Below are 17,293 nucleotides of genomic sequence, written 5' to 3' on the forward strand. Positions count from 1 at the left end.
TCGGTCACGTGCAGACGCGCTAGAACGCCAATTCGAACGACACGCCCAACGATCGTTCTTGCAATGCGCGTTAATCGCACAGTAGGTTTGTACATCTCTCCCTTAATGACAGCACAAGCTAATTGTCCTAGTTAGACCTGAGATATTGGGTCTTACCGTCCAATTTTCAGTCTCAATGACGATAACCCACACATCAAGAGCTTTTCATGACACCTGAGCCAGGAACCTGGAGCAGCGGACTCCATCCCTCGATCGGGCTTTCCGAGACGCTTGCGGAAGGAGACGCTTGCTTTCTCTTGTGTATGATTGAGAAATGAACAGAGATCTAAGAGACTTCCCCTCAACCATTTTATTCACCGTCTGCCCATGGCTTGTTTTTTTTTGCAGCCCGCTTCACCCGCTGATTATTCCTATTCCAGAATCCGGATTCATGTATCTTCCCCCTCGAGTACATGTACATACTTCTTATCGAGAACAATGGCATTCCTTCACAATTCATGTGCTTGATACCACAAGTTCCCCCTCACGCCGGTTCATTTCTTCGAGTCCTTATCATTGATTTCACATATGTCTGGAGCATACATTCAGCATTTCCTCAACAGCCGCCCGATGACGACAATTTCCGTCGCACACTCTGAGGCTCTGTATATTATGCTCCGTCTGTACACCTTCACAGGCAACGGCGTTGAGCATGCCGATGACGAGTGACAATAAGGTAGTTTTCAATCCGAGGGTCATGTGTGTTACTGAGGTGATGTCATATATCCGTATCCTATGCAATAATATGCTATTAATTGAAAGATTTTTCTTCTTGAACTGCTTACTTGCAGGTTACTGAGTAAAACCAAATAGCAGTGATGAAGCATCATTAATTAATAAACAGCAAGACTTTTCAAAAGACGAAGCCGGACTCCGAAGCAGGAATTCAGCAATCTCAAATAAGCTTGAAGTGCCAGTCAATCAAGGCAAGAATGAGTGATCGTGATCTTCAGGCTACAATTAGGAAATTTAAGCGAAATCAACCTTGGGAAAATCAACGAGATCAAGGATCACGCAGGCAAACGAAAACGGTCTGATCTTTCTCTCGAACCGAGATCACTCGTCTATACCTATTTGGGACGGCCATGTTGTTTGCTACCGTGTTGATTCACTGTCGCGTGTGTGATCTGCCGCCTAGCCCTTCGCCTATAAAATCCCCCACCCTCTCACTTCTTCTCCTTCTTTTCTTTTTTTCCCACCCCACGACCATCGACAACAACAACAACAACAACAACACCGACAACACCGACAACACCAACGACACCAACGACAACACTAATGACAACACCAACGACAACACGACAACGACGAAGAAGGCTGACTCACCAGCACCGACGAAGAAGAAGACGAAGAAGAGCTGACTCACCAGCACCGACGAAGAAGAAGACGAAGAAGAGCTGACTCACCAGCACCGACGAAGAAGAAGACGAAGAAGAGCTGACTCACCAGCAACGGCGACAACAACAACGACAACAACGACGACGACAAACTTGTTGGGCATGCGGCCTGAGGAAGGTGGACAACAATTACGACAACAACCACGACAACCACGACAACGACGAAGAAGAGCTGACTCGCCAGCACCGACGAAGAAGAAGACGAAGAAGGCTGACTCGCCAGCACCGACGACATCATCGACAATCTTTGGAGGACTTTGGGGAGAGAATGTGGGGGGTTTTTTTTTCTCAGGCTGGACAGGGCGTAATGGCCCATTCTAGTCTTTCTTAATCTTTTGAATCTTAACTGGTGCTTGCGCTAGTTTTGTTTACCTACCTTGTGTTGGGTCCCAACCAATTTTTGGAACTTTTCATCAGACATAGCTGTCTGGTTTTTCTCTTCTTCTTGACCTCATTCCGTTCACCCTTTACCTGGTGGCAGATATCTCTTGACCTCCTTTTCCCATGATGAGTCTGTTCGCGTTTACGTGACAGGCATTAAGCCAATTCTGCAGACATCAGTGTTGTTTACACTTGAAGTCCTTGATGTGACGAGAGCTTTTCTGATGGACCCCTTCACCTTGATTTGCTTTTCGTTTCCTTTTCCAACCTAAGTTGTTTCCAATGAAGTTATTTATTCCATCAACCTTCCATTTAAGTCCCACCCAACGTAGTAAGCCACCCAATGTAAAACCCTTGGTTTCTTAGTTGAAGCTTTGTTTACGCGTTGTCCTGTTCAACACCCAACGCGCTCCACGCCCCACATGCAATGATGTTATACCCAGGTGAAGCTCTGCTCCCCAGTCCACGCGCTGTAAACATTTGCCACGGAGCCTCGTCCGAGTCTCTCATGCGACCACCCTGTATACTACAGTAGAATTGAAGCACAGTTTACCGACTCTTACGGCCGTACATAATGATGTAATTACTTGCTCGACTTTTGAGGCTCCCAACCTACGTGAAAGCGCTCGCTATGCTCGCCAACCTGAAGTTATCGCGGCTCTCAATAGCAAACACAAACTCGTACTACTTGGTCCCTCCACCTACAACTGTGAGCTTTTCAGTTAGGTTACCTACCCGCCTGTCCGTAGATCTTATTGCGACTCTGAGGCCACTGATTTGATATCTCCGTGTTCTGGCGCACTCCTGCTGTGGGTCGGTGCGGGCCGGCCCGCCCCCGGGTTTTCTTCTTTCAATTGACCCCCAGGAATTTGAGGAGGTAAGTGGAATCCTGGTCGCTATGTAATACTTTTCAAATGATTAATGGTATGTTCATATTATACTAATTACATTATGCCGAGCTCTTGGCAAGTTTACTTAAGGACGACTAGCCTCTAATTCGAATACAAGACCACCAGTCTCAACATTTCTCACCGAACAAACACATGCGTGTGCCATGTCGGCATCTGCTTCGACTATGAGGTTTGAATCGGGCTCATACAAGCGCCTGGAATCTGCTTCCAGCAGTTCTCTGGAGTCTGGCTCGTGCGAACGGGATTCGCCTGCCAATTCCACCGGGCGCTTCTGTTGCTTTGGCCCTTCAGACTCTGAGTCCCTCTCAGCCAGAGATTCCATCTTTCCGGGGAAGTCCCCAACTATGAATTTCCACTTGAGACAGCATAGCAGAACCGATGCATATATGCATAGATAGAAGATGACATGGCAGACCTGAATGGCACTATATGATGACATCCCTGTATCAAACAGCTGGTCCTCCACATACCATGTCATATCGGTGACGGCATACATAAGGGTGATGGCAACGAGGGAAAAAGAGCCAACAAGCAGAGCTGTAAGGGGTTTTTGGATGAGTCAATGGGTAAGTATCAGAATACAGTAGGGGAGATCCACAATGGGACTGGGAGCAACGGATCTGATCTTACTTTCATCCCCGGCGATTCTTCCTTGGCTCAATACATATATTCATGACTCCCAACCATATCATGATCTGAACAGATATAATGAGAATTGTTAGGCCGTAAGCCCCAGTAATCTTGCCCAAATTTTCAGAATCTCCAAACGAGCCACTGTATTCAACGCCGTTCACATATGCAGTAAAGCCGAAACGAAGCAGCGCGGCCAACGCGGCTATACCAAGAAGACCCCAATGTGTGATTCTAATTCGAGAGTAGGTAAAGTGCGATACGGGTAACGTGATGATGATGCAGTGTACAAGCTCGAAAAAGATGAAAAGTAGAGACATTGTGGCGATTTCGTCGAAGAAGGTTGCCAGTATCGTTCCGATATAAATAAATCTTGCACTTGGGGTCAACGCGAGACTATCCGTATCGTCGTTAATCATCTCCACTGGCAGGGCTTTTATGATGCAATTAGATATCTCAAATTTGCCAGTGAATCAAGGGCCTGGTTAGTACGGTCTTCCAAGGTTTAAATGTAAATGCATCTGGTATCGATGTACAGAAAAGCTGCTGCAGGCCAGGCCAAGATTGCCCACACACCATGTGTTTTGAGGCTCCATTTTTGTCGTTCGGTAGATTAGATACAAGTAGCCACAGATACCGAGGGAAACAGCACCGAGGATGCAGTGTAGAGCAAGGGCTGCTCTCTGGAGGACAATGCCATCGTCCATCTTCCAATAAAGCACCAATTTCGGAAAGAATGAGTGGGCGGGAAAGGGGTCAAAAATGGGACGAGGGAAGATTCGTAGGTGTTTTCTTTTGGCAATCAATACCAGTAAGTGTTGATTTGACTTTTGAGTCTATGAGGCGAGGAAACGGGTAAAGCTCTTCTCGTGAGAAGAACAGAAGGACCAACACGGGCTGTACATTGATTAGCCTCATGTTGACGCTAATCTTAGGTTCCTCGAAAAACTGGGTCCAAGCCACAGGCTATGAGTCTCAAGGGAAATTCCGGATGCCACCAAGAGGTAAGTTGATTGGTAGGTATTGTCAACCCAACCAGGCACTCCCTCGATCGGCCCTGGGGGCGAAATATGATGCATGATGGGTCGCAAGAAATTCCCGCTTTCAGATTAGTCCTCAGCAACCTTGGAATAATGTTTGATTCACAATTATTGCTGCCGTGTGTCAAGACAGAAGATTTTATTCAACAGCTTTTCCTTTTTTTGTCGTCGGAGTTGGCGTACTCTGAGGTCCAGGAGATTGAGAGACCTCAATCAGTGGGAGTTGGAGGACATTCCAAGATTTTCTCATTCAGGCATAGAATGCGCAGAGGAGCCTCTCCACTCAGACGCTGAAATTCCCCTGCACACCTGCTTCATGATAATCCGATCACGGCTTTTGAGATTATAGGGTTTGCTTTCCTTTCCAGGACATCCCTTGCAGGCCTTCCAGACAACGCGTCAATTCCTACTCCGTATGGCTGCAGATCACCATTTCTGCCAAATTTAGGCCCAGATGTAAAGTCAATTTCATTCTTTATCCTGGAACAGAAAAGGTAAAGTGATCGGTCGATCTCGGACAGGTCTGGTTGATACATCAAAACTGTGTACACTTAGGCGACGAAGGACCTGAATCATCAATACTAGAAGACCAATTACCTAGCTATGGACCGAAGAATGTGCTTTATAATTGAATACTACCTAGTACCTACCCGAGTCTTTGAGCATCTTGGTTTCATTGTGCTAGCAATACTCCGTACGGAAAGGTTTCGCTGGGCTGAAGCCTGCATGTGAGCTAGTCAACATTCTGATTCTCACACTACAACCTGAAACTTATGTCCGGTAATTGGCTATGTACCCTTTGGAAATGTCAACTTTGAAGTCATGAATCATGACATACAACATACAAATTCCAGTAGACACTGTGTGGTCTTAACTCGACTCAAAAAAGACGCTATACATCACAAGGATATCGTGAATAACTTGTTCAATGAAAACTTGAAAACACGGGCCGATTTTGAGTCGCATGCCAGTCTGCTAAATGTTCTTCAGCAGTGTAAGTGGCCATATCAAAGCCACGAAGGGCAATTAGATGATAAATCTCCAAGCATCGTTCGAATTCCTCCTTCTTGCCACAAGCGATATAGCATTTAAATACCTGATACAAGCTGAATGTACCACGTATACCGACGACATTCGTCTTTCTGCCTGCGTCAAATATGGGATAGATCGGACGTTTTTTTGGCAAAGGAGGCCATTTGGGCAGAGTCACAATGCCCATGAAGGAATTTCACGACTTCGTAGATCACCCGCCTCGTTGCTAGAGAGACCACCCAATAAAGGATGTAGGTTTTGGCGGTGTCCAAATCGTCGAATTCGTAGAAAAATCGATCCGACTTTGAATTTGAACTGTTATCCCACACTTCTGAGTTCCCCTCTCTGCAGAAAAGAGATATTTTTCCATGGAGATCAAGAGCGTATACATTGAGCCAATCCACGTGGAGTTTTCTCTCAGGCTGAGAGCAACGCTTAAGTAGTTTGTCACATGCCTCTTCTCGACTGGACTCTTCGAGGTAGTAAATCTTTCTCATGTCGTCTCTCAGGGTGCTACATTCCGCAATCAGCACAAATATTCGATCAATCGCACTATTACCTTGTCGTAATAGAAAAAGCTCTCGGTCTGCATCTGATCCCCGTTTTGCATTCATCACGAAGTACGCCAAGTGAAAATTAGCAATAAGCTTGAAGTTCAGGATCGTTGTACTTACTGCAGCCCATTTTTGCTGAGTGAGTACTGCCTTGTAGAGACTGTTCAAGGTTATATCTTGGCTTTTGAAGTTGAATTGTTTCGTAATGGCGGTGGCTCCCTGTACATGGGTAAAGAAATTTCGCACAGAGTCATTGCTAGCATTCATTGTCTGGAACAAATGTTGGAGGGTATACACTGCATATTTGATGAGATGACTTACTTCAAATGTATAAACATAATTGTGGCGAAGAGCATATGGAATGTCGGTGATAGGCTCCGCCGCATCGCACCCGCCATGGCATTAAGCGCGGAGTTGTAGATCTCCAAGCCTTCGCGTGCCAGTGATTTATCTCTCCTGATTTTGGCTAGGAATGAAGATGCAAGTGCGATGATCGATCGGTCCAGTGGCTCTGATTCACCAGCTAGAGTAGGGAAGCGGGCCATCAGGAAATACAAGCTGCCGCTCTTGCTGTCAGAGCCACTATTGGAAGCAAAGAAAGTGCTCATAAATGTCGAAAACAGCTGTGTTCGTATTTCAGCGTTCATGCTTAAGGAAGCTGGGAGTGCGAGAGGATTCATATGGCTGACAAGCTGGCGGACTGGTCTTTTGGCCTCACCGGTTCGCGTAGGCTGAGGAATTAATTGGTGGCAGAGAAAGCGCCGAGAATCATCGTATCCCAAGCAAAGGATACCTCTCTTGATGCACATAGCACATTCCGGTTTTGAAAGATCACACTGAAGTTAGGAGAGAATATTGTCAGCGAGCCCGTTTGGACCTGGAGGCCCTACTTTACCTTGACCTTGCGCTTTCGGCAATTGGCACATCCAGAGGATGTGAAAGGCACCCCAACCATGTTCAGTCAATGAGCAGTTTGTCAATACACTGGTGTTGTGAGATCTTCCTTGAGATAAATTGAAGCAGAGCAGTGGAAATTTATTACCCCATGACTTAGTGGGATGATCCAGCGGTTTATTGTCAATGCTGACAAGAAAACGGGAAACATGATAGAGGAGGGCAGTGTCCAAGGTGACGAGGCATGGTGGCATTAGTGGAGTTATCTATCAGCCTCACTCCCGAGATCTGCTGTCCTCTGTTCAATGTGATCCAATTGGCACAGAGTGACTGGTCAGTTAAAAGGATATTACGCACTCTAATTTGACCGTTGCGTAATCATTCCTGATATACCATACTGCTGCGGCCAGAATAGCACGGCGCTTGGTGCAAATGAATTGAATGTGAGCCAACAACGCATTCGTGAACCTGAATATCAGCAAATAGTTTAGTGTACTTTGGGCTGAGACGGTCAGATCAAAGCCGCACTGAGCGGAGTACTCAGACTTCGCACATACAAGGCGTCCCGCCTCGGACACTTATCCTAGTAAGGCATGTAGAGGAGGGGTCCGGGCAACCTCGGAACCTGAATCATGTTTTCAATCTTGGAATCAGGTCGCTGACAAGACCGTAAGAGATACTATGACAGTCTTATCTGGAACTCTGGAAGAAATAGGGCCAACCCACATCTGCTGAATTTTTGCAGAGAACTTCAAGCTGTGGATGATGACTATTATTCTGTCTGGGATCTAACAAGCATCATAAGTATCAACATAAGAGTATAGTATTCCATGATTTCAAACGCCCGCTAATGCTTTAATTCGGTCATCGCACGCTGCGAAACAATGTACAGGTAAGTCATCATGACAACAATGATTATTGCATCCCTTAACTTCGATTTCATATCACATCCCCACCAGATGATCATCCCTTCCATACAACCATTTTATTTCAAGAACCGTCCCAGTGCACCACCAATGTTTTTAAGATCGAGAAGGAATGTGTCGTGTCCGAAAAGAGACAGGTCCTCGCCCAGCTCAATGTGCTCAACGTTCTGGTTACCACCAGCGCGCAGAGTTTCGGCAATCTCACGTTGTTGCCATGCTGGAAAGAGAATATCGCTAGCAACACCCATAACAAGGACTGGATGGTCCTTTAGAGGCGAAAGACCTGCCACGAGGTCACTGGGCGGGCCTTCCACCCCACCGGAGGAAACGGATTCATCGTGTGGAGGCACGGTGGCAGCAGCCTCAGGCTGCTCCTCGTATGGCTTCTCAGGTAATGTCAAACTGCAGGAAGTATCGGAGACCCTTGAAACTTCACCTTGCGCAATACGGGTCTCAGATTCTGCACGACGCTGACGAGTCTCGACTTGGTGGGCATGGCCGAGGTCGAACAGATCCATGGCCTTGGAGACATAGAGCAGACTATTAGGATCATACTCAAGACAGAACTTCTCACCAGCATGGTCAAGGTATGTCTCAATGAGGAAGTCGGGGCATAGAGCAGGCTGCTTTGTGGGATCAGCACGGCGACGACCGAACCGATTTTCCCACTCGGGTCCACTGCGGTATGTGACAGTAGCGATTTCACGCGCCAGCTTCATGCCAGAGTGTGGAGGAATAGCATCATAGTAGAATCCACGCGCCCAGTTGGGGTCCATCATCAATACCTGTCGCTGTGTGTGTCGCATAGCAATGCTGTATGGGTGACTACGAGCACAGCCGCTAATACTGACAACCTTGCCAACTCGCTCAGGAAACAGCACACCAGCTGCTAGACTCTGCATTCCTCCCATGCTGGATCCGACAGATGCAGCAAGCTTCTGAATACCCAAGCCATCTAGAAGGCGGAATTGAGCCCGGACCATATCCTCCAGTGTAAGAATCGGGAACCGTGTAGCATATCGCTTTCCGTCTGACGGGTCCTTTGAAGAAGGTCCCGTGCTTCCGTAACAGCCACCCAGCACATTGGTGCAGATCACAAAGTATTTATCGGTATCCAGAGGCAGACCGGGTCCAATGAACTTCTCCCACCAGCCAGGCTTAGGGTTTGACGCAGTACTGTGAGCATGGCTGGATGCTGATAGACCGGTATGCAGGAGGATCGCATTGCTCTTATCACTATTAAGTTGACCCCATGATTCGTACGCAATATCGAATTCCGGTAATACGCCGCCCCAATCAAGTAGAAGCGGCTGGTCGCAGTGGAAGCTTTCATGCTGACCAGTAGTGTAAGAAGGCTCGGGTCCGGACTCAAGCGAGCGTGCTGTAAGCATAGCTGATTTGGCTTCTTGGGCATCCAAACAGGGGAACGACATGGCAGGATTGGAGGAATCCTTCATGGTCACTGAGGAAGACTTCCGCGGTGGTGCTGCATGTAGCAATCGGGAATGCGCCGATAACGGCCGATGTGCGCCGGTAAGTATCGAGGCGGGCTCGCTGGGTCGCCATTGAGCGGCGCGAAGGGTACGCGAGGCCGAGCGAGTGGCACTCTGGAGCGAACGCATTGCGACGAGGTGAGGATATCGATATGAACGAGAACAAATTCACCGCGGAGAGCTCTCGAGGGTTGCCATATTATATTTCCCGATTGCGTAGGCGGAGAGTATATGTGGACACCTCAGGCGATAATGTCGGCATGGCGTCATCTGTCTTTGCGTTAATTGGTCAACATTGGCTCCACTGCTCCCCGCTTGCAGATGTATAGCGACGAAGTACTCTCATCCAACATTGAAAGTTCTAGATTTGTGTTGGTAATTCAAAGGCATTTTATAATCATGCTCATAAATTTCATTAATTTTATTTTTGAGCTACGCATAGTACACCTCCTTCCATGAAGGCAACGCTCATGATAATACAGGTATGTGCTAACCGCAGAAGAGAACATAAAAATGGAAGACATAAAACGCCTTAAGTGTTCGCTGCGATGATACTGCGAAAGGAAAGAAAGTAAACCGAATTTAATGCGCAAATACTCTCTCTCTCTCAAGGCTAAGCTGTAGAGTTGGTAGAGTTATTCGATCCCAAAACTTCCAATGTCAGGGAAGAAAGAACGACAGTATCGTTGCTAGATTGAATGTTGATGGCTGCAGCATACATACACCGCCAATCACCGCAGTTAGCATGGAAGACCATCTTTGATCCATCTGGAGAGATAGTAGCACCACCCGGAGCTTCCAGTCCAAAATCATAGGTCTGAAGTAACGGCCGATAAGCTCTCTCGTAGGTCCCATTGATCGATTTCGAATGGGCGTATTTGACGTCGTACCCCAGAGAAGTAAAGCAATGAGAAGAGAAAAAGAGGTAGTACGTGCCATCATCTGTGCGAATAATATTGGGAGCTTCGACCAGCGGCCCATCCGAGTCGTTAATATCGAGAATGATCACTGGGTCGCCCTTTGTGGTGACTCCGTCGCTCTCCAACTCCTGCAAGAATATCGGAACCGGTTTTCGGGGCTTGTTGCTGTTACCACAATAGCCACCGGATCCAACACTGTTTCCGTCACCTTTGTAGACCACATATAATGTCCCATCTGAGTCTCTGAATGGCGAAGGATCAATGGCACCACCATACTCATGCGGACATGCCAATGGTTCATTGAGAGGGGTATAGGGACCCAGTGGATCAGTTCCATTGGATACTGCAGCGCCAACACAATGATGGGGCGCGTATGTCTTCGATTCTCCTGCGTAATAAAGGACGAATTTTCCATCATCCTACATTAAAGATTAGAGAAATGCACAATAAGGACTTGAGCTGCTAGTTAGACTTACCCGTTGGATTAGATCCGGAGCCCATGTGTTAGCCTTCTCCTGCCACGCAGCCACTGTGGGCATCGCATCATACCCTTCATGTAAGGTCCAATTGACAAAGTTGGTTGAGGTGGCGACAGGTACGTGGATTGTGTCTGGGTCGTGCTTCTGGGGGGTTTGTCCCGAAGGCAAACCATGTACCATTGTGCTGGATGAGCCCTGGGTCAGGGAAGTTATGAACTGCCCAGACGGGTGAATTTTCCTCGATATGGTAGCTGACGTCTTCATTCTTTGTTCCAACTGGCTTGAAACCGTAATTCTCTCTAGTGAAAAGGATAGGAAGTGCGATCACAAGCGCAATTATGACCAGCCCCAAAAATCCGAGTACACTGAAGAATGCGATTCGCCTTCTTGTCCATGGTTGTGAGAAGAAGCCAGTCTTTTTGCCGTTTTATAAATCAGATCCAGGTTTCAATTCCAGTTCATTGTCACTTGTTGTGCTAACATTCTGCTCGCTTCCTTCGAGTGACTGGAGAGGCGGCGATGGTTGTGAAGATGCAGGGTTGTTGGGGTGCTCCGCTGATACGAAACCTGCCATTTCGCAGGGACTCGAAATGTTCGTCAAATCAAATGAGTACAGGTTGGAAGATGATGAGTTTGACTGAATGATAGTTCATGTTGAAAGAAAAGCTATTCGGGAGTCACAGGGAAACGGAGCAGCCGCGAAGATCAACGAGGCTATCGACTTCTCCACCTCGAAGGCATATCTTTGTCGATCCTGGGAGCTGGCGCGGATTGAATTGTGGATCACAGAGAAACAGCATATCGTGAGGGAAATGGCCGGCCTTATAGGATTTCGGCACCTCCGTACAGACACGGCCGATGGCGGCTAACGTTAGCGGGACCAAAACTATGTGAAACGGGGCATAGAGAGCCGACACGCCACCCGTTGGGTCACGCTCAGGCAGCACATTTGAAGTCCCCAGAGTCTAAGCTTTGGGGGCACATCCAAACCCATCCAGATGCCATTAAAGATATGGGCCCCTTGCCAGTGCCAGTGGTTGTCCGGTCATACTCAGACAGTGCCCCAATCACACAACCAAAGATCGAGATTTCACCATCAACTCTAATCTGAGGGATACAATTTACACTCCTCTACCATTTAGATCACTGTAATATCCCACACAGAGAGACTGCGAACCTCAAAATGATACCATTTTTATTCCTCGACCTCCTCCCCATATTCTGTGAGGCTGAGGGATGTAACCGTGTAAGGCACTGTTATTTTTCCGCCAAGCTTTTGGGGCTATCATAAAGGGACTCAGTGGGGGCCAATCAGGCTCTGCGCACTGTTCGTATCCCCACTGATCACTTTCTTCTTTGGGTATAGCGTTCTCTTTTCTCCTGTTGATCCATGAAAAAGGCCCTGAAGTCCGCACTTTTCGCCAATTCTCACCGGTTTTCTTCTGAGACAATAGGCAAAATTTTCCATCATCTATTTCACAAATATACAAGGATATACTCCAGTTGTTTCTCCGCTCCCAAGGATCATTTTGTGGTGTTTATCGCGAGGTTTCACCGTCTCACGGCAGTGTGGGGCCTGCTCCACCAATTGCCGGGGTACGATATTAAGCAGTTCAGGCAGCACGATTCCATTTGATCCATGGATTGAACCATGTCGATAGTTCTGATTCATGGATATTATAGATTCGAGTCTCCTTCTTCTCTCACTTGGGATACAGAGTGTATGTCGTGGTACTACAGACTGTACTTTGTACGGAGTATGTTAACATATGATATCCCAAGCGGGGAAGATCGAAATAGAGTGAAACAGGGAAATATTAGCGGCCCATACAGATATCGCCTATAGCCCACGTGGGATTTCCATTTATGTACTAGTACTAGTTACCTCCACTGGCATCTACAACTGCACATGTGCAGGGCCATCATCAGAAAACTAATACCTATATACATACCTAGGTACTTGAACCTGGACTGTAGATATAACTTGAAAAATCCAACAAGAAATCAAAAAATGCATACCCTCCAGGGCTTGCACCACAACAACCTGTTCTATATCTTACCAACTTGAATCAGAAGCTTAATTTCTCCCAGTTCTGGATGACAGTATGTGTCAGCCAACATCTCAATAACACCGACCGTCGATATTTCCGGGTCCCAAGAATCTGCCCCAACAACAGCATTAACATTCGCACCGCCCACCACGAAAAGTCGCACAATTTTTGCCCAACGTTCAATGCCGTTTGTGTAAGTGTCGAAATAATCTACCTTCCCTCGTCTGTGCGCCTCTCGGAGAGACCGCAAAAGATTCACCCACGAAGTCATAGGAATTTTGGTTTCGAAATCAATGTACTCATGGTTCGGGCCGGGGTTTATTCGATGAAGCCTTTCGAGAAGGTTGCGAACCATATGGGGATCAGATAGCGGGTAAATTGTCTGCTGTCTCGAGCAAAGAAATTCGGTTGCATATGTGAGAAGAGGAGTGGCTTTTTCATCAACGGTCGGCATCTCTTTTTCAAGAACGCCGTTTTTATCTTGCGAAATGCACGCGTCTAACTCCTCGGAGACATATGTTGTTAAGCCGAATTTCGTAGCTAAGCATAGGAAAGGATGCCAAATTGGTGGAGCCTTCTTTCGAACTTGAAAGAATCCAAATGCTTTGGCAGCCCAATGGTCGTATGGATCCGTTTTGGCGTCCCACAGCCACGAGATAGTTTCATTGAGCTGATTCAAGAAATAACGTTGCATCTTCTTTACGTCATTCTTAATATACCTGGAATGAGTCATGGCGATGGTTACATCCGGCCACCACTCATCAAACCGTCGGTGATGCTCAATTTCATCCATCGATTTCTTAAGTCGGAGCACATATGATCTTAAAAGCCGTAAATGAGGATCAAAGCCAGCTTCTGTTCTTTGTTCAAGCCGCTTATGAACGTGGTCGTCTCGCAGCCAGTCCCGTACTGTACGATGGATGAAGGTGACCTTGTTGTCCGCTAGTTGGCGTATTGAAGTAATGTCATCTTCGATGCTATCCTTGAATTTGAGGATACGCGGGCGATCTTGTTTCTCCTCTCCTTGAAGGCTCAAAAGTCCAGCGAATCTTTGGTGCATGCACTCTACTGTACTACTGCAGCGCTCAAGGATTAACTTGTTGGACACCTGTGATACGTCCCCGTCCATGGAATAGTCATCATCTTCTTCCAAGGCTAAGGCCAACTCCCACACTGTAAGGGCGCTGGCTGATGTGTCATTGACAAACTCGGCCACAAGCTCTCTCGATTCGACGAGGAACAGAAAACTTGCCGCCCTGGCGATTTGAATATCGGTTTGATCTCGAAACAAGAGCTTTTCGTACAAGCCGTCCAACTCTGCTGAAAGTTGATCCACTTTGTCCTTCAACCCAGAGACACCCTTTTCTGGGGCAAAATCTTTGAGAATGTCGTCTAAAGCCAGCTTGATCCATAAGAAAACACCACTTGCCCGATCAACTATCCCCTGTAGCAATACCTCCGTCTCTTGTTTCTCGCGTCCAAGACAGCGACGAACAACGACATTTTCTCTGAGTCTGTCAGTTGCGTATTGATGCAGGTCATTTTTCGTGATGTCTTGTAGTTTAACATTAGGTCCAACTCTTTGAAAGGCTTCTTCAATCGTAGTCCAGGGACGCGAAGAGAGACAAATTTTAACGTTGCCATGAAGGCCAAGCTCTTTGAAAAAGCTAATCAGCTCCCGATGATCTTCCTCAAACTCATCAAGGCCATCAATGAAAAGGCAGAATTTCATTTTCGGAAGTGATGATTTCATGAATAAGTAGAAAGCTTCCTGCAGTTCGTCTTTGTCCCATTCTAGATGAAGCGCAATCCTCTCTTTAGAGGTCATGGTACGGATTTTGGTCCAAAGATTCGGAAATGTACAAGGGATAAGATCGTGATTGAGCGAGAGTAACTGGTACAGAAGTGATCTAAAGAGACCGCCCTTGGACCGCTGCTCCTTACTCCCACTCGCCCACGAATAAAATCCTGCAGTTAACACGGGGAGTCCACCTGCCCAATTTTTAAGCAGATTATATGTAGTTGGGTGTTCGTAGAGATATTTCATAAGTGTTGATTTACCGGAACCCGGCTTACCCACCATCCAATATATGGGATTGCAGTCGTTAGTCTCGAGCCACGTAGAGAGACCGTGCCGAAAATCCTCCTCCGTTGGGCCCTGGTGGCCGTTTTCACTGAAGATCCAATCTAAGGTCTTCACATGTGCTTTGACTACACTGGCCTCCCGGTCGAACATTTCTTTGAAAGCCAGAGTGTCAAGAATGAATTCATTCAGGAGAACAACTGGAGCATTCATGGGTTGCGAAGCTCTGCTGGACTTGGGTACTCTCACGTCTATGGCCAAGCTCTCTGGAAGAGAGCTGATATTTCTCGTAGATGATTGCGACTCAGATTGGCTTGGTAGTCGATCCTGACGCTCTTTATCGCTAATCGATTTTTGTACTTGGGGCACATTATGCCTGAAGGACGAGAGAACTCGCTCATCTCCAATGAGGACACTGTTGAGGGCGAATAAGATTTAGAACGTCTATGCCAAGGTGCTGGTGTACCAACTTACTCAGATGGGGGGGTTAATAGCTTGGTACTGATGTATTAGGTCAACAAGCCGTAATGCAAAAGCTTCAACAACATCTTGAGTCCATATCTCACGGAGTCTAGACCCTTGGCCATGGATCGTGTGAACGGATTCTTCAGCGCGATCAAGACGAATCAGAAGATTACGTCCCACTTTCAGACAAGCTTGAGCAAGTGTTGTGGGTTCATCAGTTATACCTGCTGCCGTGTCTGGTAGCAACTGAATGGTATGGCGGAGGCCGATGGACAAGTCAGCAAGATCACCTTCTCCTTTCAACCGCCGTCGTTCATCCGCCTCGTGTATCGCCCACGCCAACTGACATACGGCAGCAGATGTTGTCAGGAACTGGCAGACGGCATCCATGGTGCATGGAGGATCTGGGAGGCAGGAGTCGGCGGATTCGAATTGTGTTGGGTGGTCAATATCCCACCGGTATCACTGTCAGATGAGCTATCAACGCCACAGAGTTGCAATCTATCCGATGACATAATCTCATTTGAGCCCGCTCAGCTCAGCTCCGCGCTGGTGGACCATGGTGGTTGGTTCGGACTGGATCCTTTGGCCCTATATCCACTCTGAACTGTACTAGTATTCAAATGTCAATGGCAATCATACATAAACTTCATGTTGAATGTGCATGATCTGCAACTTGAATCACAGGTAGCTCACGATCTAAAGATCACCCACATTAGATATCTACATACCATAATCTTAAACGACCTCGGGAGTCAAAATAAATCTCGAAATAGAAAATTGAAGGAAAATCACAGTCTCAAGTACTGGGTAGAGTGTGCCGCAGCATATTGATTCAGGCTGCAAAGCTCAGAGTGAGACATAATACGACTCATGATGCAGTCACCTGTAGAGGATCAGATCAGGATCAAGAGTAAAGAAAAGAGCAAGAGGATCACTTGCACACCATTCGTCAATTCAACCCTGGAAAGAGTGATCTAGCATGCGCTCCTTCAAGCATAAATAACCCAAACTTCTTCTCCCTTTCTTCTCCTTCTCTCTCCCACTTCCACATATCTCTTCTGCACACTCGTTTCCTCTGTTGACACTCTCAATCTTGTGTCTCAGCCAAGTGTTTCCTCTTCAGGCACACTCAATAATTCTTGAATTGTCCAGTTCAAGCTTGTTGACATGTCTTTATACCTTATTTTGACGCGTCTTAGCCTTCTCACAACCTTCTATCAACATGACTTTGTTGACACTTCCCTCTTATCTTCTTGACGCGTCTTTACAACCCTGTCTTGTTTATCAACAAAGCCATCAGTCTATCATGATTATCCATCATGGTCTTCTATCCATCCACCATGATCATCCATCATGACCATCTATCATGATCTTTCATCCATCCATCATTACCATCCACCTATTCATCATAACCATCCATCATCGACTTTCCACCACGACTGTGTACTATCCACACATAAAAACCCATCAACATAGTCCATAGTCTTCAGTCTTCAGTCTTTGGCTAGCATAACCTTACTGACATTACCTCATCTTATTTCATCCACACAATACTTTGATATTGTCTTGTTTACTTAATCCACCTCATACATATCAACAGATCTTTGACATGTCTGGACACTTTTCGATGGAACATATTGTGGTTTGATGGATGGATGGTTTGGCTCCAGGTCTTCGTGGACAGGCAAGTCACCATGACCAAATAAGCTTCAAGTTGCTAATTGCAAATTGTTACAGCTACAATTCTCATTCTCAGCTCCACCTGCCCGCGATCGACCGCCGCCCTTCGAAGGGCCCTTCCTCCCTCCCTCCGAATGTCGACATGCAGGTGGTGGCACAATCTGCAGGGCCTACGACGCACAGCAGGGAAGAAGCTCTGAGTGCATTTACAACTCGACAGTGCAGGTGGAGGCACAAACTGCAGGATCGGAGGAGCACAGAGGAGAGGAAGCTCCAGTGCATTGGTTCTGAGAGGCCTGAGTTAATGCTGATATA

General features: G+C 46.9%; 8 protein-coding genes across 8 annotated transcripts; 2 read left to right on the plus strand and 6 right to left on the minus strand.

Annotated features, from left to right (window-relative positions):
• Positions 1 to 1,124: 1,124 nt before the first annotated feature.
• Positions 1,125 to 1,400, plus strand: N7483_000732 (uncharacterized protein; the record flags this gene model as incomplete). Its single annotated transcript, XM_057084170.1, has 1 exon — positions 1,125 to 1,400. One exon carries the CDS (start codon positions 1,125 to 1,127, stop codon positions 1,398 to 1,400), a length of 276 nt encoding a protein of 91 aa, XP_056950319.1.
• Position 1,401: 1 nt separating this feature from the next.
• N7483_000733 (uncharacterized protein) lies at positions 1,402 to 1,674 on the minus strand (the record flags this gene model as incomplete). The annotated part of the gene is made up of 1 exon (XM_057084171.1): positions 1,402 to 1,674. One exon carries the CDS (start codon positions 1,672 to 1,674, stop codon positions 1,402 to 1,404), a length of 273 nt encoding a protein of 90 aa, XP_056950320.1.
• A 1,118-nt stretch (positions 1,675 to 2,792) lies between these two features.
• On the minus strand, positions 2,793 to 3,678 carry N7483_000734 (uncharacterized protein; the record flags this gene model as incomplete). The annotated part of the gene is made up of 2 exons (XM_057084172.1): positions 2,793 to 3,265; positions 3,393 to 3,678. 2 exons carry the CDS (start codon positions 3,676 to 3,678, stop codon positions 2,793 to 2,795), a joined length of 759 nt encoding a protein of 252 aa, XP_056950321.1.
• Positions 3,679 to 6,301: 2,623 nt separating this feature from the next.
• On the minus strand, positions 6,302 to 6,793 carry N7483_000735 (uncharacterized protein; the record flags this gene model as incomplete). Its single annotated transcript, XM_057084173.1, has 1 exon — positions 6,302 to 6,793. The coding sequence occupies one exon, from the start codon at positions 6,791 to 6,793 to the stop codon at positions 6,302 to 6,304; it is 492 nt and encodes a 163-aa protein (XP_056950322.1).
• Positions 6,794 to 7,863: 1,070 nt separating this feature from the next.
• On the minus strand, positions 7,864 to 9,426 carry N7483_000736 (homoserine O-acetyltransferase family protein; the record flags this gene model as incomplete). The annotated part of the gene is made up of 1 exon (XM_057084174.1): positions 7,864 to 9,426. The coding sequence occupies one exon, from the start codon at positions 9,424 to 9,426 to the stop codon at positions 7,864 to 7,866; it is 1,563 nt and encodes a 520-aa protein (XP_056950323.1).
• Positions 9,427 to 9,910: 484 nt separating this feature from the next.
• On the minus strand, positions 9,911 to 11,270 carry N7483_000737 (glycoside hydrolase family 43 protein; the record flags this gene model as incomplete). Its single annotated transcript, XM_057084175.1, has 4 exons — positions 9,911 to 10,636; positions 10,694 to 10,891; positions 10,953 to 11,111; positions 11,178 to 11,270. The coding sequence occupies 4 exons, from the start codon at positions 11,268 to 11,270 to the stop codon at positions 9,911 to 9,913; spliced, it is 1,176 nt and encodes a 391-aa protein (XP_056950324.1).
• Positions 11,271 to 12,745: 1,475 nt separating this feature from the next.
• N7483_000738 (uncharacterized protein) lies at positions 12,746 to 15,043 on the minus strand (the record flags this gene model as incomplete). Its single annotated transcript, XM_057084176.1, has 1 exon — positions 12,746 to 15,043. The coding sequence occupies one exon, from the start codon at positions 15,041 to 15,043 to the stop codon at positions 12,746 to 12,748; it is 2,298 nt and encodes a 765-aa protein (XP_056950325.1).
• A 1,864-nt stretch (positions 15,044 to 16,907) lies between these two features.
• Positions 16,908 to 17,269, plus strand: N7483_000739 (uncharacterized protein; the record flags this gene model as incomplete). The annotated part of the gene is made up of 2 exons (XM_057084177.1): positions 16,908 to 16,940; positions 17,036 to 17,269. 2 exons carry the CDS (start codon positions 16,908 to 16,910, stop codon positions 17,267 to 17,269), a joined length of 267 nt encoding a protein of 88 aa, XP_056950326.1.
• Between the last annotated feature and the right edge of the window lie 24 nt (positions 17,270 to 17,293).

The sequence above is a fragment of the Penicillium malachiteum genome (assembly GCF_028827825.1).
Source record: "Penicillium malachiteum strain IBT 17515 chromosome Unknown utg000001l:1.0-8184562.0:1.0-8186909.0, whole genome shotgun sequence".
Taxonomy (NCBI): domain Eukaryota; kingdom Fungi; phylum Ascomycota; class Eurotiomycetes; order Eurotiales; family Aspergillaceae; genus Penicillium; species Penicillium malachiteum.